Source organism: Dasypus novemcinctus, chromosome 2, assembly GCF_030445035.2.
Source record: "Dasypus novemcinctus isolate mDasNov1 chromosome 2, mDasNov1.1.hap2, whole genome shotgun sequence".
Taxonomy (NCBI): Eukaryota; Metazoa; Chordata; class Mammalia; order Cingulata; family Dasypodidae; genus Dasypus; species Dasypus novemcinctus.
Window position 1 is genome coordinate 36,748,805 of NC_080674.1, and position 25,485 is coordinate 36,774,289.

Genomic DNA, 25,485 nt, shown 5'->3' on the forward strand with positions numbered 1-25,485 from the left:
CTGATAACTTCAGAATTCTCAAAATCAATTTCTGCTATGATTATCATATGCCTTTACCTTATAATTTTGAACTCTGTACCAAGCAAGCAACTTGTCAATCTGTTAATGACCCCTCTGAAAGTTATCTTGCTCTCACTTGCTCCCACTCCTGGATTAAAGGTGTCTGGGAGAGCCCACTGAGAAAGAGGTCTGCTGCTAAATCAGTTGAGTCCACCCACCTCAGCTGCACTGCTAGGTGGGGACTTAAAACTGGCTTTAGAGCTTTAGTGTTAAGAATTTTTTTTTTCTAAAAATTTTTATTAGATTGTCTTTTTTATAAGGTACAGAGAGCCCAAAAAATGTTACATTAAAAAATATAAGAGGTTCCCACATACCCCACATGGAAAAACACAACTGGAGTTTATTGGGGTATTTGGGCTAAAGGGTCAGGTAGAGAAACAGTGAGTTCTCTGGACATTGTGATGGCTGATTTTAGGTGTCAGTTGGCTAGGTTATGGTGGTCAGTTGTTTGGTCAAACACTGGACTAGTTGTGCTGTGGAAGTATTTTGTGGATGGTTTTAGCATCTATAATCAGTTGACCTTAAGTAAGAGTGCCTTCTAGAATGTGGGTGGGCTTCATCCAATCAGTTGGAGGTTTTAACAGCAAGAACTGAGGGTTCCAGAGTTTGAGGAATTTCTGCCTGAAGACTTTAACATCACCTTTACTGGCATTTCTAGCCTACAGCCTGCCTATGGAATTCGGACTTGCCAGCCCTCACAATTGTGTGAACCAATTCCTTATAATTAGTTTCTTAAATCTCTTTCTAGATTTATTTTCTATTGTTTCTATTTCTCTGGAGAACCCTGACTGATAGAGGCATTAAAACCATTTAATGCATAGACTCAGGGGTTTATACATGAATGATTCGCTCTCCTACTGAATCCAGCTTCGAAAGTAAGCTAAAATATTTGGGTCCACTATCTCATTTAAAAAAAAAAATCATTAGACTTGATAAAGCGAATGAACATTGTTCTCCAACTGGCTTTCTGTGAGTAGTTATTTGTTTCAAACAAGCACACCATGTCTTTTCCAGGAATGCTGGTGAAATACAGGCCACTGATGTCTGATGTCTGGAAAGAACTGAGATTTTGGTACTGCCAGACATCCTTGGCCAAAAGAGGAGATGACCCATTGGTGACTGAGGTTAGAACAGCCAGTTGCACAGTAGTACCTTGGCCCTTATTTGAAACAAAGGAATATTAGAGGATAAGTGACTTTTAGAAATGTCCCCTAGCCCACCATGCCCTCTCTCTTCTTTCGATTTGTAAGAACTCCTGTGGAATTTCATACAGGTCTTTCTTTGCTTCTCACTTAACAATAGACATGGCATTGGCACTTGTTGCAGGACTGTCTGAAGAACAAGGGAGAATTCAGCTGTGAAAGTCAGCATTTAGTCTATTTGCTTACTCATGCACTCCCATAGCTCTGTACCTAGTAGGTTCTTAGTGATTTGGTTAATCCATTGTTTTGTTGTTTGCTTGTTTGTTTTTGGCAGACACAGGAAGGGCAGATTAAAGACTTTCATAGACACTGGGCACGGCTTCTGTAAACCCTACCTCATGTTATATCAAATATATTATAATATGCATCTTTAGTCCCAGGTGAAATATTATCTTTTGCTGTAAAGAGCATTTGAAAGGCTTTTTGTTCTCGTGTTTTTGAAAGTAATTGCTGGGGCTAATTTATTTAATTTACCAGTGGTTCTGATTTCTCAGAAATCATTATGCATAGTCTAGAATGCTAGCAGAGCGATAAAAGCCGAGTTGTCACATTGCTACATGTTGTAGACATTTGAGATGCAGTGTGGCATAGTGTTCAGAGCAGAAGCTCTGCTGTCTGGATTTAAAACCTTATTTCAAAGCTTAATGACTGTGTGACCCTGGGCAAGTTTCTAAACGTTGCTCTGCCTCAGTTTCTTTACCTATAAAATAAGGCTAATAAGACTGTTGTGAGGATTAAATATATCAATAGCTATAAAGGTATTTAGTATATGTAATAAATGTCTATTATGTATTGCTATTATTATGTAATTAAATATTGATTTCTGATTTTGAAGTTTCCTTTTGTTTTTATGGAAGCAATGCATTCGTTCCATTAGTTTTCTGTTTTGCTTTGTTTTAAGGTCTCAGACATTTTTGTAGGCACAGTGCAGGCCCTAAACACTACCCCTACAGTGCTTCGTGGATAAAATGGCCCTGAGCTCAAGGGAAGAGGTTAGATGAAATTGTTTGGGGTCACAGATCAACTCCGGCAGGATACTTGGATGTCAATGAAGGGCTTGCAAAATCAGAGTAGCTTGGAAAATAAATACTTGTCTTCTTGCCTGATAATAATAGTTACCGTTTATTGAACACTGATCCTTTGCCAGATAACATCCTGAGTGCTTACATGGATTATCTTTTCCAAACCTCACAACCATTGTATCTTTCTAGATGAAAGGTTGAGAGAGGTTAAACTCTAGCTCAAAGCCATACAATTAGGGATTGCCAGGGCCGGAAAACCCAGAAAAGTCACTATTCCCCTTAGTCTGTTAGTCTGACTTACAGGAGAAATAATATCATACTTGGTTTTCAGGTGAGGAAGCTGAGACCCAGAAAGGTGAAATGACTTTCCTCTAGACTGCACAGTGAGTTTATGAAATAATGACATTAGAAACTGGGCAGCTCCCTGGAGTCTCAGCGAGGGCTCCTCCCACTTCCCTTCCTGCTTACGGTGCACAAAGGCAGCCATGTTTATTGACCACACAGCACTTCATCCACCCATGAAAAAAAAGATCATATTCTTAATAGAGTCACTTTAGATCACTTGATTACATTACTTTTGACTGGACTATGTCAGTGAGGTGTGACTCAGGTTGAGTCTCTCCCCTTTTGCTGGGTCTTATATAAAGGGAAACACATAGAGAGACACACGGAGGAAGGAAGCTGACATTTTTGATCCTGTCATGTAAGAGAGGACTCCAGGTTTGCCTACAGCTGCAGAAAGGCTGCAGAAAGGCAGAGAAGCTCTGAGAGACTGAGAGAGGAGGTCCAGAAAGAAACAAGCCCTATTCCTTGTTGCCCACATTGAGCTCCTGGAGGGGAAGGCAGGGGCCTCGGCAGACACCGGCGGCCATCTTGCTTTGCCACATGACAGGACCCCAGGATCCTCAGTAGCTGACTTTGGTGAGAAAGCATGGTGCCTTGATTTGGACATTTCACGGTATCAGAAGTATAAACTTTTACCCTAAATAAAATTCCCATTAAAAAAGCCAACCCATTTCTGGTACTTTGCATCAGCAGCCTTGTGGCAAACAAAGACAGATTGTACAGCTCCTGACAAAGCACCGTACTTAACCACTTTCTAGTTACATCCTTCAGATCACCATTAGAAGCCCGATACCATTCATTCGTGTTATTGTGCATTGACTTCTAAGGAGGGCTCACATAACTTTGGCAGAAGAAAAGGTATACTTCCATCTATCATGTAGCAAGAATTACGGAACCCACCATTTTTCTTTCCCTTGTTGCCCTGGTTGCCTGGACCTACCGGACTGAACCAAAAGCTTTTCCCAGTAACCCTGTTAGCCCCATGCTTAGCATGCAGCTCCTGCTCCCAGTCATGACAGTGACTTCTATTTCACCACTGCAATATCCACAGCCTTTTTATTGTAAGCCTGAAATGCCTTACGGAAGACATTGTGCAGACCTGACCCCCCACACACACACATTCTGTCTTCCTCATGTTTACCTCCTACATATCACAGTCAAATCAAATCAAAATGGCACCTGTGGCTGCCTGGCCAGCACAAGAGAACCAGGCTATGCAAAGGTGTGAGGAAGCCGGGTCAGAGGATCTGGTAACTGCTAGGACAAAGCTCCACCCCTTATCCACCACAGGAGCTGACTGCAAACCAGAGCTGGACAGGAATCTCAGGCTGTCATTTATTAGCTGGGACTACTTGGGGGGAAGTGACTTAACTCCCTAAGCCTCAGACTTCTCAGCTACAGAATGGGGGAATTAATGAACAAATACTGACCTCATGGGGTTACTTTAAGGATTAAATGAGACCATCTGTGGATTATCTTTGGAGATTGTCCTATTTTCCTTGGAGAATTTCTAGGATAAGCCTGGAGCATCTTGTAATGACAGAAAGTAAGGGTGTACTAAAAAAAAATAAAAATGAAAGAACCCTTTGATGGGGAACAGGAGCCCACTGAAAGAACTCTCAATGGCTAGGGATGTAACAAAGTAATTATTCGGAGTAGCAAAGTAAATAAAGCAACATTGGATAAAAAAATAAAAAAGAAACTATATAGTGTAGAAAGCACTCAGCAAATGATGGGCGTCATTATTGTTATTTCCATCTATTTTCTTGTCCTTATTAGTAAATGCTCATATGTATAGAGCCAACTATGCACTGGGCACCTTCAGAAATATTAACTCATTGAATCCACACAACCTTCCTTGGGGCTAAGTATTACTGTTATCCCCATTTGATGGCTAAAGAATTTAAATTTCCTCTCACATCTAGTAAGTGGCAGAGCCAGGATTTGAACTCAGGAATCTTGGCTGCAGAGGCCATGCGCTTAGCATCAGATTGGCGCATCACTGCAATGCACAATTAGTGAAAATGGGGATGATGTAAAAGGCAGCACCTTGTCTTTACTTATGACAAACAGAGCTCCCCTCCTCACCCTCCAGCCCAGAAAGCAGGTTGGGCTAAGTCATTGTAAAATTCTCGGTGACACTTGAGATTGTGGTGGGATCAGGTGTCCAGAGCATGAGCTTAGAGGGGAGGAGAGTCAGAGCCCTCGGGCTTTCCCGGTAGGGGAATGACCTCCCTTTTGTAAGGAAGGGTCAGGAATGAGGGTGCCAGGCTGGCACAGCGGAGCCCACCTGCTCCTCATTGTTTGGGTTGAGGCAGGTGCCTTGAGCAGAAAAGGGGAACTTATGGTTTGGCCTTTTCTTTTCCCCACCTTGCTCTGTTGAGAGAAGACCATTCTACAGGAGTAGGGACCTCACAGCTCATGGGTCCTGATGCAGAGTGTCAGCTGTTTTGACCCAGTTACCTCATGGCTTCAGACCCACCCATGGTATCCCAATTGGCTCTACTACAGAACAAATTATTAGGTATTGCTGGACACAGCCCTGCTTCAAAGAATGTGAGTTCAAGACAAATGCCATGTGATAAATAATGTGTACCAACAATCACTCTATATCATCTCTCATAAAAAGTAACTGGGGGGTGGGAGGAGCCGATGTAGCTCAGTGGTTGAGTGCTGGCTTCCTATATATGAGGTCTGGGGTTCAATTCTCAGCTTTGGTACAGCCAAAAAAAAAAAAAAGGAACTGGGTATAGTTAGAACATCATATCCAGAAAAGCTCATAAGAGGGCTGATGTGTGCAGACATTAGCAAAACAGCAGGGGGAAGAAAGGAAGACCCATTCGATGAATATTTTGATGCTGACTTAACTCAGACACCACACCCAAAAACATTTCCCAAATGAAAGCAGCAGCTCAGCCTTTTGCTCAGCTCTCTTAAGTGTAAGCTGGAAATTGGAATCCGTTTCTCTGGCAATAAACTATGCAATGACCTGTACTTGGAACAACAGACTTGTCATATCATGCCAACTTTTTTGTCCCTTGTTCTCCAGTTAAGGCAAGGCATTCTGCTTCCTTTAAACATGAATGCAGTAAGAAGAACTCCTCAGCCAAGTCAGTAATTGCAGCCTTTTGAAGAAGCATTAAGATTCTGGCAATTAGTAAATTCCACATGACAAGCATTATTAAAGGCTTTGGATGTGGCCAACAAATTTTGGTAAACAGATTTAATGGACCAGTCACAATACCCCAGTCAGCCTTATTTTGACAACACAGTAATTTACAGCAATCTAGGTTGTTGGTGGACTAACATGATTGTATTTCCCAGGAAGAGCAAGGAGAATATTCTGTCCTGTTGCTGATGAGTATACAAGTATCAGGGCACACATGAGACGTATATCTGTATTACTTTGTAGGTATATTTTCTTTACATGTATACTTTCTTTTCTTTTCTCTTTTCTCTTCTTCTCTTCTCTTCTTTTCTTCTTGTACTACCTCTCTCATTCGATTGAAAATTCTTACAATATAGGGACTATACTTTCTATTTCTTCTTTGTATTTCCCCAAATGCCCAAGAAGCATCCTGCACAGAATTAGTAGGTAAATAAACCATGAACCGTGACTATTAGTGAAATAGAGTTTTGGAAATAAGTTTATCAAAGCTGCTGTATTCAAATGAGTACTTTCCACTTCCAAATAGTTACCTTTAGAGATGATAGGTTTACTTATACAATTTTTAGAATTCTTCTTTAGATAATGCTTTCAGAGCATCTTTATAAGCTATATTTGAAAAGCAGTCACATTTACTTATAATCAAAGACAGTTTTTAAACACAAAGCTTTTATTCGAATTGATCACATTATTCCTTTATCCACAGGATTTAGTTCCAGCTGACTTTTTATAGCATTCTCCTGAATCAAATATTTTCCATTTTCTCAGAAGGTAGGTCCTAAAAGGAGTTCCTAAAATATTTGGGTCACTGGTAGCATTATTATGGAAAGTATGTGTCTTCCCCAAGAAACTCATAAGAAGTTAGCATCCATATATACATTCTACAAACTTATAAAAATGACTTATGTTTTCGTCATTCCTCAGGGCATTGCCTGAAATAGGGTAGAACGAATGAGGCTCTTGGAGATTCCAGACTTCTTGGGGAAAGAAGGGCTCTACTTCTACCCTATCACTCTAGGAACACAAGAGTGATAGTACTAGATTCAGAGAAAATGAAAGCATATGAGTCTTTCAAAACTTTCTATCCCACTGGTTTCTAATTATACTCAGGGAATCAGATCATATTAATTTTAGGAAAATGTAACACATTTACATTTACATGGGTAATGACAGTCAGCATCCTAAAGCTTCGTCAAGTCTGATCTTGACAGATGCATGTGGCAACTGTCAACGCTGCTGCCTATCATTCCATTAGCAAGACTGTCCCCTGGTTCTCGCACATCACAATGACGTGCTGGTAAGTGTTGTAACAATCCAGCTCTTGAAGGGTGGGGAACCCTTTGCTACCAATGGTTTAACAGTGGGCCAGCAAAAATCCTGATGATGTATCCATTGGTCTCTCAGAAGCCTGTGTGATCTGGTTCCAGCATATCTCTGGCAGGTAACAGACTGTTGGAAACGGAGAACAAGGTCCTGTAAGAATGGAAACCAAGCGAGATAGGATAGTAGGTGGAGGGGAGCTCCAGTCCAGAGGTGATGGATGCTGGTCAGTTTGCAATTTTACATGGGTTGGTTTGGATTGGCTAATGGGGAGGGGAGAAGGGAGCAGGTGGAAATGCCAGTTTCCCTTTAAACCACCGAACTCACCTCACTCCAGTTGCCCACTGTCCAGTCTGATGGACACAGGATGTCTCTGTTACAGGAGACGAGAGTCTTGGGCTTCAGCAGGTGCTGGCAGTCCTTAGCAGGCAGCGCCTGCTCGTCTGAGCCCATGGTCTGGATGCACAGCACTGTCCGCTTCTTTTCTCCATGGGGCCCACATGTCGCCGAGCATGCTTCCCACTCTCCTGCCCACCACCTGCAGACAGACGTGGAAATATGAAGGAAGAGCACGCAAAGCACACATAATTTACACACATTTATTTTACCCACTATAAAGAGAAACCAAGCACAGAAACACAGATTCCTGGGCTAGGAGGTCCTTGGAGACCCTCCACACCACAGATGGCATTCAATGCAGACGAGGCCATGCGTGAGGAGCTTGTTCAATCTCAGTTCCCCAGGCAGGAGTGCACTGGGCACAAGAAGATCCTAAATAAAAATGTTTTTGAATGAGAAAATATATACCCCCTCTTTTCTTTCCTTTTTTTTTCCCCCGTTTCAAATTTTTTAAATCTTTATTTATTTTTTTAATATTACATTAAAAAAATATTAGGTCCCCTATATCCCCCACCCCCTTCACCCCACTCCTCCCCCCATAGCAACAATCTCCTCCATCATCATGAGACATTCATCGCATTTGGTGAATACATCTCTGAGCACCGCTGCACCTCATGGTCAATGGTCCACGTCATAGCCCTCACTCTCCCACGTTCCACCTAGTGGGCCATGGGAGGACATACAATGTCCAGTAACTGTCCCTGCAGCATCACCCAGGACAACTCCAAATCCTGAAAATGCCCCCACATCTCATCTTTTCCTCCCATTCCCCACACCCAGCAGCCACCATGGCCACTTTCTCCACACCAATGCCACATTTTCTTCGATTACTAATCACAATAGTTCATGAATAGAATATCAGTAAGTCCACTCTAATCCATATTCTATTCCTCCATCCTGTGGACCTTGGAATGGTTGTGTCTACTCCACATCTATATCAAGAGGGGGCTTAGATTCCACATGGATCACCCCCTCTTTCCATAGTCAAGAAAACTGAGGTCAAGTTTCTGCTGTACAACTTTCAGCAAGTTCACTGAGTTCTCTTGACTTCACTTTCCTCATCTGTTAAGTGGATGTAACAATATTATTATATGGATTTTGTGGATAAAATGAAATACAAATCCATGTAACATGCATAGTACCTAGCATGGCACATAATAAGAACTCAATAATTTCTTGGTATTTATTACTATTTTGACTGTTGCAATTGAGTAAAAGTCAAAGTATCCAGTTAGAATGTAGGTCCCTGGGCTGCTTTTAATGCCTTTCTATTCCAGTGGGAAACAAGTACTATTCTTACTAATTTCCAGTTATTTAGATGATCAGTAGGGACTTTGCCTTCTTTTTTTTCTTCCCATGTCTCCTGTTCCAGGATATTTCTGGCAGGTACGCTGTTAATATTTTCAGTGGTCCCTTTGATAAGAGATTAGTAGAGAAAGAAGACAAATAAGATAATTTCTTACTTGTCAGCTATTCCTGACAAGTGGAACAGTTGAGAATGTCAGTTAAAATTATTATGGACTCTCTCTGGAAAAACTACTATACATGTTATTTCTCTACACCATTATCATGGATGATTGACATGGGAGTCTAGGATGTGGAGCCTGTGATTACATCAAAGTAGCTTTTTAAAAATCAATTTTATTGAAATGTATTCATAAACCATACACTCTATCTAAAATGTACAATCAATGACATTTTGTATAATCACAGAATTGTACATTCATCACTTCACTCAATATTAGAGCATTTTAAAGATGACAGGGGGCCCTCTTGGTAGTCCTCTCCTTCCTTCTTTCTCCATCATTGTATAACTCTTCCCAAGAGAGAAGACAGAACAAGTGCTTAGACCCACTATGATTTGGGTTCACCATTTCTCAGACGGAAGGACTCTCTATCCCTCCTTGCATTAATAAAGTGAAATGCCCCTGTTTTTCTTTGGACTATAGTACAAATATTTGAAGTCCTTCGTTCCTGATTTTAAGAAAGTCTCCTGATCTTAAGATAGTATTGAACTTTGGAATTTTTGAAGAAGAAAACATTGTATACTACTACTCATGCTTACTAAACATTGGCTATATTTAGTATATACTTCTTTTTGATTCTCATATTTTTTTTTCTTAGAGTAAAAATGTTAGAAGAAAGCTATTCTCCATTCGATTATATTCTTTGCTTAAGTAATTAATATTACTTAATTTCCTTTAGTATGTGAATTATACTTCAAAGCTGTTACCAACAAAAATGTATCTCAACATCACAATCATTAGTACAATATAAGCACTACTACCTCCTTGTCTTTTGTCCCCAGCGTCTCTACCATCTGACTGTATATCTCCTCATTCAACTTCATTTTCTCTGGCTTTCTTTTTGTCCCCTACACACATGATGGTCCTTCCTGTCCCCACTTTCTTGGCATCTTCCCAGTCTCAATGACCCAATTCCTTTCATTTGGATCAGTAGTTCTCAACCAGGGAGCATGTGGCAATGTCTGGGGACATTTTTGGTGGTTATGACTGGGGGGGGGGGGGCGGGTTGCTAGTGGTATCTAGAGGGTAGAGGCCAGGGATGCTGCTAAACATTCTACAACGCACAGGACAGCCCCAACAAAGAATTTTCCTGTCCAAAATATCAATAGTGCTGAGGCAGAGAAAACTTGATTTAGAACATGGGCAGTTCTTTTGCATGCTGAAACCTACATGCAGCTGTCAGGATTGAATTAGCCACTTTCAGATGTTTATTGAACACTTTGGAAACCAAAGTTCAGAGAGAAGTCAGAAGGGAGAAGAAAACCAGATGACCTTTTTCTGGAGTCAGATACACTAATTCCAAAGAATTTTTTCTTGACGAGTTATACCATCCTGGAATGTGCTACACTAGGCTTTAATCTTGAAAGCCATTGCTCATGTAATATGCATTTCTTATGTTTAGATCATCAGAAGGTTTTATTAAATCTTTAAAAGATCTGTCTTGAATACTCCTTTGGGAAAGAACATGGACTTTCCAAGTTGGATGTAGAAACAAGATATTACAAATGGAAAATCAGCCAGAAATGAAAAGGGTTAAACCTTGTACATCAAATTCTTTTGGGAGAGGAAATGACAGCTTTGAATGATAGGTACAAACTTTCCAGACATCATGGAAATTAGGTGACAGAGGAGGATACTTGCAACTCAAAATCCACTTCCAAGGAAACCACTGGACTAAGCTTGCAAAACAACAGTGCAATCAACATATATGATTCATTTGCTTTTAGGAAATCAAATTAACTTAATCTCTTCTCTTCCATCCATTTATGAATTTGCATGCATGAGTTAGTTTTGGAGTCAGACTTTTTCCTTCACTTATGACATTTTAAATGTATTTTAATATATGAGAAATATTTTAAATTTGGAAGATTCTAGTTTCTAACTGTGATACCTATTCATCCCAAGATCCTTGACAGGAGCATGGTATGGTGGTATGAGCATAGACTACTCAGAAAAGCAGATCTGGGTTCAAATTCAGCCTCTATCACTTGGAGCTAAGTGATTCTGGGACATTTCTGTGAATATCCAAGGTTTTGGTGTCCTCATCTGTATGATAGGCATTTACAGATAGGGCTATATTAATAACTATTATAGATTTTAGTTAAGCTTACCATAGCCTACTTAAGTATGTATTTTGAATTTCAGAAAAGATACCTGTAATGTGTTGTTATAGCTGTTCTCTGTTACAATTAGAATTGCTAACATTATTAAATGATATCAAAATGTGAAAAGAACTTCAAAAATAGTGGATTCTTAAAATTGCTAGTTTTCTTTCTACTTGTTCCCCTGGGGGCATGACATTCAATTTCTCTGAACTCTTATCTCTTCATATATCACACGGGGATAATGTCTATACCCTGTCCTATCCCCCAGCTACTTCATAAAATTTGGAAAGTTAAAATGCAATAAAAAATAAGAAAGACTTTCGTAAATTAATCAATGTCTGAATATTTCATGGAATTCTATTTAGCTTATCATATCCTACCTCAGAATGCATTTTGAATTTCAGGAATTGTCTTGTTACATGTTGTTGTACCTGTTACCTATCACATACATTTGTCCCGTTCTTGCCTATACAGACTGCGGTAGCCAGCTTCTATTAATAAGATGGCTCCCAAGGAGTTCTACCTCCCATTATTCATGCTCTATTGTGTTCCCTGCCACAATGAATAGGTCTGACTTGTGTATACAATAGGATTTGTAGAAATGATGTTGCATAACTTCTGAGGCTAGGTTATAAAAGATGCTGTAGCTTTGGGCTCTCTCAGTTTAGCTGCCATGTTGAAGGACACTCAATCAATCCCATGCAGAGGTCCACTGTGGCAAGGAACTGATGCATCCATCCAACAGTCATGTGAGTGTGCCATCTTGGAAGCAGATCCTCCAGCCCAGTCAAGCCTTCAGATGACTGTAGTTCAAACTGACTTATGAGAGACCCTAAGCTAGAATCACCCAGCTAAGCAATCCCCAAATTCCCTACATGTAAAAATTTTGAAATAATAGTTTCATGATCTAAGCTGCTAAGTTTGGGGCAATTTGTTACACAGCAATAGAAAACTAATACAGATTTTAGTTAGCATATCATATCCTACTTAAGGATGTAATTTGAATTTCATAAATGATACCTGCATTGTGTTGTTACAGCTATCTATTACTCCCTTGTCTAAATTGAAAAAAATTACTCCCAACCAAATACACCTATCTGTAGGGTTTAGGTCTTTCTTACTGTGAAGGTATTCAGCTTCTTGCTAAGCTCAAACATTCATGAAATGCAGCCAACAGCGGGGAAAATTATCTGAATTTACTTAGCTTTCAGTATCCAGGCCCTGAGCCTGAAGAACTCAGGTCAAAGGCCCATATCTTGCCCTTCACACTGGGCAAGGAGTGTTTTGACTAACTTACTTTTCACTAGGTTTAGTTAATGTTTTCAGGAGTCAAACTCTCTTACAAGTTAGGGAGCTTTATCTATTGTAGCAGTTTGATATGGTTATGCATTCCAAAAATAGATATTGAATTATGTTTGTAACCTGGTCTGTACCTGGGCATGATTAAGTTATGATTAGGGCTTTGACTGGGCCACATCATTTGGGTGTTGAGTTCCCATCCACCAAGGTGATGGGGACTCACAGATAAACGGCATGGCAAAGGACAGAGTTAGGGCTTTTAATGTTGGAGTTTTGATGTTGGAGTTTGTTGCTGAAGTCTTAAGCTGGAGCATGAAGGAGAGAGACAGAACTGTTCACCTGATGGTCTACAGTTGGCCTTGCGGAGAGAGGCAAAGCCTAGAGAGCCTCATAGTCTACAGCTGACCTTGTAGAGAAAACAGAGGAGCTGAGCCCAGAGGAACCCAGGAAGCCTGAACTCGGCAGCCATCTTGCTCCAACACGTGAAAACAGACTTTGGTGAGAAGTAACATGCTTTATGGCCTCGTATCTGTAAGCTCCTACCCCAAATAAATGCCAAATGATTTCTGGTATTTTGCATCAACACCTCTCTGGCTGACTAATACATCTATTTTAACAAAAATGGATGTCATGATAGAATCAAGTTTGCTAATTGTTACTTTTGATTTGACACACACACAGCATAAGGACAAAATAAATTTTAAAAAATTTCAATAACATTAGTTAGCTGGGGTCCCATATCCCCCAAATATATATGCTATAAGTTGGGTATAATATCAAAACAAGGGCAAACATTTTACTTTGGAGTTTAAAACACACTATTTCAATCATTGCTATCCCTCTCTGAAGGCTCAGCCTTTAGTTTAAGATATTACGTGGGTCGATTCAGGCTTGACTTGCTAATTTTGTTGATCTCTAATGACCACCAGCTCAGGTCTAGGCATGGTGATGCACAGAAATAGCCACAAATAAACTCAAACCTTGGGGATTAGATACCAGACAGAAGGAAAAGTAGCTTAAATCAAAGCAACAAATGGTACCAAATGAGAAAAATTTTAAAAAGCCTTGTTAAATCACTTGTGCTTGGCTTTTCTTGTTTAAGTATAATCTTTTTAAAACTGTTAGGAGGCAATTGGAGGAAATTATGTTTCCAACACAACAGATGCTGGGGGAATTGGATGGATGGTTTTCCTTCCCTGAAGAGTAGCAATGTGGAATAGCAGAAACGGCAGCTGTATAAATGGTCATCAGGTCACCAAGGAAACCTGGGCACTGGATGTCACGCTTGGGCCGGCTGGGCCTGCGCCGCACCTGTCTGGCAACCCGGCTCCTGTTTGGGTCCATCTGTACTTCCATGCTGACTTCGCAGGCTTTGTTACCTACTGATTACTTAAGAGGGATCTGTGTAATTGGTCCATTTCAAAATTTTGCCCTCAGTCAGGGAGGTGTATACCTGTGCTCGGCCTAAGAAGCATTCCAGGAAAAAACATTACTCTTTACCTTGTTCTAACAATGCTGCTCTTAGAACTGAGAGATGAAGAGGTGCCAGTTTACCACAAAGCACCAAAAGGGCAGGGACCATTTGGATAGCGGCCAGGATGACACACACCCAGGGCACTGGGCAAAGGATACAGATGCCTGGCTGCTGGTCCCAGCTCTCACGACAACAGTCTTGCCTGTGATATATGTTTCTCATATTGCCTGCCTGACTGTAAGCTTCTTTAGGGGTAACATAAATTCCAAAAAATTCTTTGCCACACATCCTGAATAAAGCTTTATTGCATGGTCTGCCAAGCTTTGGAGCATCTGTGACTTGATATAGGAAAATTTCTGCTTTTTTTTTTAATGTGAATGCACTTTATTAAAGCATTTTATCAAACATTTGGAAAGTCATAGTCAGCCCATTTAACTTATGAAAAATGTCCTTTGTAAAAATTAATTTGCAAAGCCAGTCCTTGCTGTCAAACTAATCTTATTTCTTGTTAGAAAAAGTCAACTTAAAAAGTATGTTGTTATTTATTTTAAGGAATATTATAAAATGCATTAAGAAATTCATTGCAGATTATTTTTTGAGACAGGTTATTAAAAGCACTCAAGCCAAGATGAAGGTGATAAAAAAATTGGAATGGCCATATAATCATTCATCCAAACCAGAACAATATTAAGAAGGAAAGAGGACATTCTTAAATAACTATGCTATAAAACTGATGTGAAACAAAATCATTCTTGTTAAACCAATTCATCTTATGATTTATTCATTTTTTGGACAAATTTAAAAAGAACAAACAAGTCAATAAGCTTCTTCTCATTGCTTCATTTAAAACAGTGCAATGCAATAGAGCTAAAATTATGTATCAAGTGAGAATTAAGGGAAAAGGCAGAATTTACCTTCATTAATCATGTGTGAGTGCAAGTGTCAAACTGTACTATAAAATTTTTGATGATTTTAAAGGAGAATTATTTATAAAAATTAGGTATAATTGCAAAAAATTTGTAGCATATAGTGATTGAATGTTTCCTATGTATTTTAAAGAAGGAATAAAACTAATCAGTACATCCAAATATATAATATCATTATGTTTTTTGTCAATAAACCTGCTTTTACATTAAGCTTCGATTAAGCTGCCTGTATTAGTTTGCTATGGTGCTGTACAAATCCCTGCAAACTTGGTGGCTTAAAACAACAAAAATCTATTCTCTTGCTGTTCTGGAGGCCAGACATCAAAATCATATCCCTAGACTGAAACCAAGATGTCAGCTGGGCTGCACTCCCCCTGGAGACTCTAGGGAGAATCCCTTCTTTGCCTCTTCTAGTTTCTGGGGGCTGCCAGCATCCCTTGGCTTGTGGTTGCATTGCTCAATCTCTCTACGCTCCATTTTCACATTTTCACATTGCCTTCTCCTCTGTGTGTCTGTGCCAAATCTCCCTCTTATAAGGATGCATTTAGGGCCCACCCAGATAATTCAGGATAATTTCTTCATCTCAAGATCCTTAATTGTATCTGCAAAGACCATCCTTTAGTTTTTGGTGTATAAGGAAACAGTCACAGGTTCCGGGGATTAGGACCTGGGCATCTTTCGGGGGCGTATTGTTTAGCCTATCCCTCTGCTGCAATGATGGGCAGACTTCAGGTCCACAGAACCCAGTCTGTACAACTTAGAAATTTCTTTATAAGGTTCCTCTTGTGTCAACTGGGTTTGAGACTCAGCTCATCTCTTGTTTTCCAGCTCTGGAACCTTGCCCCAACATCCATCTCTCTCTAGGATCCCTTTTTATACCTTATTACACGATTACTACCAACTAGAAGATTCTGGCAACTGGGGTGTAGAGATACGTAAAGATAACCACTGTTATGGAAAATAAATTCTGAAAATAGTGAAGCCATATTTTTAGTTATAGGTAAGTAAGAAAACGTCAGGTACAGGTTTATAAATATTCAAAGACAGAGAGCCGATATTGGATCCAAAATCTTTTTGGCCCTCCTTGCTTTTATGTAGATAGTTGATGTCCCCTGCTCTACCCTAGGCCTCAGCAGCTGAGCGTCTGCATCACACATCTTTGGGGCCCACTGCATCTAGCACAGAGCTTGCCTTGCTTTATACCCAGCCCGAGAAAGGAGAGACCTGCATGGCTCAAGTCCTCACTCCCGCTGAGAACAGGCCTCTCTTTGCGTGGTTTGCAGTGTGAAATGGAGACCACAGGCTTTAGAGCCAGAGGGCCTGGATTCAAACTTTTGGTACTTATTAGTTGCACAGCATCAAGTGAGTTAATAAACATTTCTTCCTCTGTAAAACTGGCATGGGAGTAGTTATTTTTCAGCATTGTTGAGAACAATGGAGAGAATATATATGAGGCATCGCTACAGCCTGGCCAAGAGCTGCTCAGTAAATGCTAACTGTTGATATGGTTATTAATACCATTGTTATCTCTCATGGGAAATAGCAGGTGCTCAGTGAATATTTGCCAGACTATACCAAAACCATAACAATGAGAATGTGAACCCTAGGGATAAAATTAGATTCAGGAAATAAACAGTTGTGGTTTTAAGAAGGTAGCCAATCCAACACAGAATGGTACTGAAAAGTGAAGTAAGGATTCTGAGCATTTATGTAGTGATTGCTAGCTAATGAATACAAAGGGAATTATTGACAGAGGGTCATTAGCTTTGAGGGAGAATAAATAGGATGGAAACACATGAATTCTGCAGACAATAGGTTCTTTCCTGGCTCACTCTTCCTTGAAAAGGTATTATAATGACTGAAATTATGTATAAAACCTAGTGTTGGTCTAATCTTGCCCTGATTTTCCTCTTTTTTCCTAGCAAAAGAGCTACAGGAAAGAGCTACAGCCAGGTGAGGTGATTGCAGCACTTCTGCCCTGCCCTGAGAAAAGGGTCTAGCTTTAGCCCTCACAGCCCATCTCTTTTTGCTTCACGGTGACAACTGTGGGCCAGAAGCACCCACAGAACTGGGTAGAGAATAAATCTAGCCTTGGGATGAGAATGCCCTGGCCTCTGGGTTCTGCCTATTTGACTCTAAAGAAACTGACATTGTTTTCCTTAACTGAATGGACTTAAAAAAAAAAAAAAAGAAATATCTAGTTCTTTGGCATTTATCACATTCTTCTAGCTCTTCTTTAGGATTCAACCTGTCACCTGTTTGATTTATGATAACAACTAGTCCCCTCCTGTTTAACTAAACTCCTCCAAGTGCATATGCTTAGGACTGGAATGAAGTGTAACATACAGATTCTTACAGAGTGCATCTGTAACATACAGACATCCCCTCCCTCCTCCCACCCATTCTCTCTTTTGTCTCTCTCTTTCTTTCTTTCTTACATCCCAGATACCTTCTAGTATCCCTGTATCTTGAACACATATGGTTAGCAAATGAATATTTTTATAAGAGTATTTCTAAACTGAGGGCAATCTCCCCTTTCCCCTACCCCAAAGAGATATTTGACAATATCTGGAGACATTTTTGGTTGTCACAACTTGGGAAGGGATTGCTATTGGCACCTAGTGGGTAAACGCCAGGGACACTGCTAAACATCCTACAATGCACAGGCCAGCCCCTTACAACAAAGAATTATCAGGTCTAAAATACTAAACAGGGCAAAGATCTAGAAATGTTGCTATATAAACATCTTCTTCCAGGCAGCCTTAAGTGTCATTGGTCATTGTGATCTGAAGGTGCCAAAGTCCCAAATGTTGTCTGAAGGCTACTGCTACACTGGTAAAGTGCCCTTGGATAAAATGAAATCCATTAAAGGGCTCTTGGGTGATCCACATTGTATTTACATCAACAATGTTTTGGAATTTAGTCTTACCAAATCATTAAATTCTGAACCTACCAGCTTTGTGAAGAATTCTGCTTTCTGAGATGAAAATGTCCTCAGCCACAGATTACCAAAAGACCCAGAACACAGCCATAGAAACCTCTAACAGCTTTCTTGTATTTATTCTAATAATGAAGTCACACAGTCTCCATTTATCACTGGACATTGAATTGCTATTAAAGTAGACATGATTTAGACACACAGTTACAGCTGCTATCAATGGTTACCTGGGTGGACAATCCATTTCATGGCACTTCTTCTGTCTCCCACTGGGCTGTGTTTCTGGGTCACAGAAGGTAGCTTTCACCGTTCCTCGGCCCTTCTTTATACAATGGGCAGTCTGGCGGCGGATACCTGGGGGTCAGGCAGAGAGGCTCATGTACATTGAATCCTAAGAGCTCATGCTCAGCATCAAGTGAGCCACCCTGCCATGGCTGTAGCTAATGGGACAGTTGTCAAAAAGGGATTTCACTTATAATGTTGTTATTTACCATCAAGCTGTAGCTGGCAATGGGTGAGAGGGATCTTGATTAGGAAGAGATGCAGCTGATATAGGTAGATTACATTCTTGGTTCAAGAGCATGGTTTTTGGTGTCAGGCTGATTTAGAATTATACCTCAGTTCAGGATACATTTCAAAACAATGTGAAATTTGAGATGCTGTATTTTTGAAATACAGAGCTATGATAGCAGACATTGAAAAAACTGCTGCTTTCTGAGACCAGGCAGGTTATTTAATAAGGGAAGCAGACAGGAATGGCGGGGTCCGTAAGCAAACAAAGCACATCTGTAGGCTGGACATGGATTTGGATATATAATAATAGCTGAAACATATAGTGCTTGCCTTGTGTCCATCATTGTTCTAAACCATAGGCATGTATGTGTATATATGTGTATGAATTTGCATATATAGCTTATGTAATATATATTTATTATATATTTTTAGTTATGTACTATCTATTTTCTATAATACATAATAACCAAAACCTTACACAATCCACTATCATTTTTACACTTACACTATCATTTTTGCCATTTGACAGATAAAGACACTGAGGCACAGTGAAGTCACATAGGTGGAAAAAAGTAAAAGGACTACTGGCTTTGTTGATTAGAGAATCCTCAGTCAGAGAACTTAGAGGAGTGTCCAGATTTTCATGGATTGTGAGTTGAAGGGGAATGTCTCTTGAGAGGACTGATTCTTCAATGTTAAATGTGACATACTGGGTGCAAATATTAAAGACTGGGAACCTTGGGGGAAAATAATCTTCTTGTGCAATAGTTGGCACCCTGAGTTCTCAGGGAGACCTGGTCTTGAGTGGGCTCATCGTTGCACAGAGCTTCACAATTGGAAAGGCCCTGAGCAGTTCAACAAACTGCCCACCTCCTTAGTTTACAGCTGAGGACACCAAGGGGCTTTCCTATCCACACAGCTCTCCCAGCACCCGTTAGCTCACACTAGCTCACCATGAATTCATTCCAGCTGAATCTCCTAGGTTGGCTTGCATTTCCAGAGCAAACTTAGATGGTATCTCATCATTTTAAAAATTGTCAGAGGGAATTGCAAAACAGTAAGTGAATCCTTTAAAATGAACCAACAATATTTTACTGCTGAATAAAACAGTATTTCATTCTTTTTGAGAAAATTCTATTTTGGGAAAGACAGGTAGTTTTTCAACAACTCAGGATTTTTCAACTAATAGACTAAGTATCATCCTCTTCTTTTTTTTTTTCTTTTCTTTTTCTTTCTTTTTGGTCTTAAATGCATGACGTCTATGGATGCATAAAGATAAAATTAAACTTTGCCCATTTGAACATTTGAAACCTTGTATAATGGATTATGACTAAAATCATTTTATGGTTTGCTTTGACAACTTGGTTCCAAATTGTTGTCAAAATGTTTTCAAATGGTATTACTTCATATTGCCTCAGTGAATGTGTATAGGACGATTGTATTTTTCAACAATGGCTGCAATAATAATCTCCCACCTAGTATGCTCTTCTACAATGACTGTGGTTAAATTATGTGGTTGAATTATGTACCCTGGGGATTTCTTATTCTTAATCTCATTCCATGGTGTGACTCCATTTTAGATAGGACCTTTTGAAGATGGTATTTTTAGTTAAGGTATTGCCACCTGAAAGAGGGTAGATCTTAATCCTATTACTAGAGCCCCTCAAAAAAAAAAAAAAAAAAAAAGCTGTAAGGAGGAGCTGGAAGCCAGAAGGACAGGGAACCTGACAGGAAAGCCAAGGAACCCAAGGATTGCCAGCCAGCCAGAAAGCTACTGACCCTGGGAGGAAGCCAGCCTTCCCAGCTCTGAAACCATGAGCCAATAAATTCTCACTGTTCAAGCCAACCCACTGTGTGCTACTTGTCATAGCAGCATGGAAACTAAAACAGTGACCTTATCATCTACCCATCAAGATGTGGAGTCTAATTCCCTTCTGCTTGAATCAGCTTGACTTTGGAAACATCAGTAACCAATAGAATGCAGAAGAAGTACTGCTGTGTAACTTCAGAGGATAGGTCAGAAAAGCCATGCAGTTTCTATCTGATTCTTTTGGAATTTTCAGTCTCAGGACACTACAGCCGCCTTGGTGTAAGAAGCTGGAAAACCCACCAAGAGGTTATGCGTAGGTGCGCCAGTCGACAATTCCAGCTCAGCCTTTGAGTCCTTGAGCCCAGGTGTTAGTCACGTAAGTAAAGAAGCCTCCAGATTCTAACCCCTAGGAATTTGAGTCTCTCTAGCTGAGGTCCCAAACATTGAGGAGTAGAGATGCACCATCCTTCCTGTGCCCTGTCTACATTTCTGACCCACAGAATCTGTGTGCTTATTGAAACGGTGGTTGTTTTACTACACTATATTTAGGGTAGTTTTTTATATAGCAGTAGTAACTGAAGCAGCATTCCACAAATGCTAGATTGTTTTCCTTTCTCCAGTCAAGACCTAAGTTGCAATTCAGCTTGGCTTGCTAGTTGTCTAACCGCGACTGATTTACAAGATATTTCATCTCCTCCTGTCTGTGGTATACTTCTGTTTGTTCCTCCAGATCCACTCTAAACCCTTCTCCGCCATGTTCTGGGCTCTGAGAAACTGATATTAAGGGATACCTTGGCTTGCTGTGGGGTTTGGGAAATGGAGACATGGTCTCTTTGGATAACTGCTCCTCCTTCTTCTCTTGTCAGGCCTAGGGATGGTAGCATTGGTAAGTCTTGCTAAGACTTGGTAAATCCCCTCAGCCTCTTCTGTTAATGGGCAGGGGTACTGAAGTACCTTTCTTGGTCTCCCCAAATCCTCTCCACACCTTTGAAAGTGGTCAAGTTTTTCAGTTTGAGTGTCCTATCTGTTTCCTGCTGGGACTCTAATTGAGACATCTCCTTTGCCATAAAGAACTCAAAATATTAATCGAGTGATATTGTCATTTGACTCTGTAAACCAACTGCCATTAAAACAGAAACCTTCTTTTACATCTGATATTGTAAAGATTCTTGGGGAGGGGTTTAGAATTAGGTCATAATTCTAAGTGCAGTAAGTGTAAGAGATTAGACTGAATCGATGTGACTTTGGCCTTTTCCTGGAAACCAAGGAAAGGAAAATGACATTGGCCTTTTATTTAGCTTGTCATTTGTCCCTTTTCTGACAAACTGAACAATGCCCCAAAAGAAATTCTAGTTAATTAATGATGCCAGTCAAACAATATGTTGCCACAGCATAAAGATAACTGCATATGTAGAAGCATTTACTCGAAAGGAAGTTAAGGAAAAATCAATCATATTCCAAAATATATGAGATGTGAATTTGATCATGTTATTTATGTAAGATACCAAGTTCTTACTCCATGTAGCAGAGACAAATAATTGATATATCATTTTGGATTCTAGCAGCAATAGGTCAATTTAATGCCTTTATTTACATATTTTTTAAATTTTATTTTTAATTATCTTTTATAAAACTAACAGATCACACAAAACATTATATTAAAAAACATAAGTTCTTTCCATATACCCCACTCCCCACTCCAATCCTTTTTATTTATTTATTTTTTAATGTTACATTAAAAAAATATGAGGTCCCCATATAGACCCCACCCTCTTCGCCCCACTCCTTCTGATCAACAACCTCTTTCATCATTGTGGCACATTCATTGCATTTGGTGAATACCTTTCAGAGTACTGCTGTATCACATGGATAGTGGTTTACATTGTAGTTTACACTCTCCCCAGTCCACCCAGTGGGCCATGGCAGGACCTACAATGTCCAGCAACTGTCCCTGCAGTACCATCCAGGAGAACTCCAAGTCCTGAAAATGCCCACACATCATATCTCTTCTTCCCTCTCCCTACCCTCAGCAGCTACCATGGCCACTTTTTCCACATTAATGCTACATTATCTTCTATTACTAATCACAATAGTTCCATAATAGAATTTAATTGTATTTTTTTAAAGATACATAGATCACAAAAAATGTTACATTAAAAAATTAAAAAGGTTCCCATATGCCCCCCACCCCCCATACCCTACTCTTCCCACATCAACAACCTCTTTCACCATTGTGGCACCTTCATTGCTTTTGGTGAATACATTTTGGAAGACTGCTACAATGCATAGATTAAGGTTTACATTACAGTTTACACTTTCCCTCAGTACATTCAGTGAGTTATGGCTGGATATGTAATGTCCAACATCGGTCCCTGCAATATCATTTAGAACAACTCCAAGTCCCCCAAATGCCTCCAAATCTCATCTCTTCTTCCCTCTCCATGCCCTCAGCAACTACCATGCCCACTTTCTCAAGATCGATGCTACAGTGTCTTCCATTACTAGTCACAATAGTTCTATAGTAGAATACCAGTAAGTTCACTCTAATCCATATTTTATTCTTCCATCCTGTGGACCCTGGGATGGTTATGTCCACTCCACATCTACTGCCTTCTTATACTCCTAAACCCAACCCTCCTGATTTTCTTAAGTGGAGATTATGTCTTGATATAAGGAACAAGTAAAGTTCCTTATGTCAACAAACAAACAACCACAGTGAACCATGACACAGCTAATATTCTCAATTCAATGTTAAGATAGTGAAATAGAAGAAGCATGTTGTGTGGTTAATTTAGTCCATAAAAGATAATCTATTTGTATTGATTCGAATATGTAATTTAGGAAATGTACAAGAAAGTAAAGACAACTTTTGTAATGACCCATGGCAAAAAGTGCAGTATTTTCTATTATTTTTGAAAAGATCCAAGACAGTGAAGGCAGAATATATTTAATTTAGATTATTTGAAAGAGATTCAAAGTATTATATACCCAATCTCTGAAATACTGCCAAAGAACAAGTTATCTTTCTTTATAACCATGTAAATGAGAATGATACCAGTAGAAGTTAAATTTTATTTTAGTACACAAACGATAATCTTCCTAAAATTGGACAGACTTTTATTTTATTAATATGAGATGGAAACAATTCTGTGAATCAGTAGAGGGTTTTGCCACTATGATCCTCCCAAATGAATAGGAATAACATTAATTTCACAGGAAGAAGGGAAGATTTTTGCAGGGAATCGTATTACCATTTGGTATTGTCAACAAGCCCATCTTAACTCTCAACTGTTGATTTCTGCTTCCTTCTTCTTTCTGGATCTCTTGGCCCCTTCAATTCTGTTTCCTTGCTCAATGAGTTCAGGTTTATCCTTCATAGTAAAGGCTCAGTCAAGGAAAGATTTGATCCCATCACTACAAGAGGTCAAATCCATTCAGAAGTGTGTGTGTGTGTGTGTGTGTGTGTGAGAGAGAGAGAGAGACAGAAAGAGAGAAAGAGAACTGTCACACTGCTCCATGCACCACATCTGCACACATGCACACACACACACATGCACTAGAATCAGAGACAAACTGGTTTCGAATCCTACTTTTGATCTTTCTAGCTGAGTAATCTTGAGCAACCTCTCTAATCTTCCCAAGCTTCACTTTTCTTATACTCATCTTCATTACTATCGTGTAGGGTTGTAGTGAGGATAAAAATAAGATATTGTACCCTCACGTCCATGGCATGGTCATTAATGCAAAATTGGCCTTTGAAAGAAGTTCTTTGAACCTGAATTTAAAGCTTTGCAATCCGTTTACCCCATCATGAGCATTAACTCTTGCAGCTCTGCTTGCTGCACATTGTGAGGCCTTGGTTGGTGTCACACCCTGGGACTAGGGAAAAAAGCTAAGCCAGGCCACTGAGGTCTTAGTCCTTTTACTCCTATGATGCAACTTCCATCATACAAACAACTGAGCCCTCAGTTATGCAACACATTTTTTCCCTATCTCAAAAGGACACTGATGAAACATTTTGGTAATGCATTAACAGTGATGGTAGCACAACATCGTGACTGTAATTAATACCACTGAACTGTATCTTGAAAGTGGTTAAAATGGGAAATTTTAGATTGTATCAATGCTACTGGAATGGAAATGAAAAAAAAAAACCCTCAAAGAACTATACAACATAAAGAGTAAACCCCAATGTAACCTATGAACTAAAGTTATTAATATAATTATAATAATATTTTTTCATCAGTTGTAGCAAATGTACCGCAATAATGCAACATGGTAATAATAGGGAAACTTGCATATGTGTGTGGGATATACGGAAACTCTGTACTTTATACCTGATTTTTCTGTAAACTTACAACTGCTTTAATAATTTTTTAAAAGGACAATGACATTGATTTCAGTAACTACAAATGTTAATTGCATACAAATTAATGAAGTTTGATTTTATTATTGTCTATCTCTGAAATGCAAATATCTTTGAACATCAATAAGACTCAAAGCCCTAGTTTTCCCCTCCTGAAATGTTATTGGACTAATTACAGAAATTGACTGTTGTGGCTGGAGATAATGTAAGATATTGTGTAAGAAATGTTCAAGCACGAGCAGTATTGGTGCTGGAAGAATGTTTAATGGTGTTAGGTAGGAAAAGGTTCTGTCAGGATTCATTTTCCAAATGTGCCACAATTAGGAAGTACTTCTTCCTACCTAGAACTCCCCTTCAGCGGTCACCATTACAAATTTGGTAAAGGACACTATTAAAGAAAAGCAGAGGCCTGCAACATCTCACAAGATTCGTGGGTTATCAAGACAAGCAGGCAGTCAGCATTTCAGAGCACGCTGAGCAAAGCAAGCCTTTATAGAAACCAACTAAGAAATTCTAATTCTAAGTGCAGTATTAGAAAACAAAACTAAGAGCTTGGAAAAAAAAGAGGGGTTAATCTCTGCTGGCTGCACAGAGTCCAACTGGATGGGACTAAGAGAACCACCAAAATAATAGACCATTAGATTAGCCACTGTGGCTGAGAGTTCTCAATTTGTTAGTGAAGTAGAATGGAAAGGTTATCAGACCTCCATTGCTGTTGCTTACAGTTTATTTTACATATTTATGCATATGGTAAACTATATAACCCTCATTTCATAGAATATGTTTATTCTATCTCAATAAATCCACTTATGTTCTTTATGAAGTCCAACATTTAAAAACCATCTTCTAGGTATTATTACAGATCAACATTTAGATTTGGTTGATCCTACCTGAAAATCATTGGGCAGTCAGATGGATTAGCACTGATATGAATGTATTTTGAAAAAGTCAAAGAAGTATCTGACTCTGATCTTCCAAAGAAATGGGCTCTGTCTTCTAAACATCAATATATGG

At 39.5% G+C, this 25,485-nt stretch overlaps 1 protein-coding gene across 1 annotated transcript in view; it reads right to left on the reverse strand.

Annotated features, from left to right (window-relative positions):
• ADAMTS12 (ADAM metallopeptidase with thrombospondin type 1 motif 12) overlaps nt 1-25,485 on the reverse strand; it is a 392,811-nt gene that overhangs the window by 52,156 nt on the left and 315,170 nt on the right. Inside the window, exons 17-18 of the mRNA XM_058307631.2 lie at nt 18,010-18,136; nt 7,443-7,653 (exon numbers count right to left, since the gene is read on the reverse strand). Coding sequence (XP_058163614.1) covers nt 7,443-7,653; nt 18,010-18,136 — 338 coding nt within the window. The remainder of the gene's footprint in view (nt 1-7,442; nt 7,654-18,009; nt 18,137-25,485) is intronic.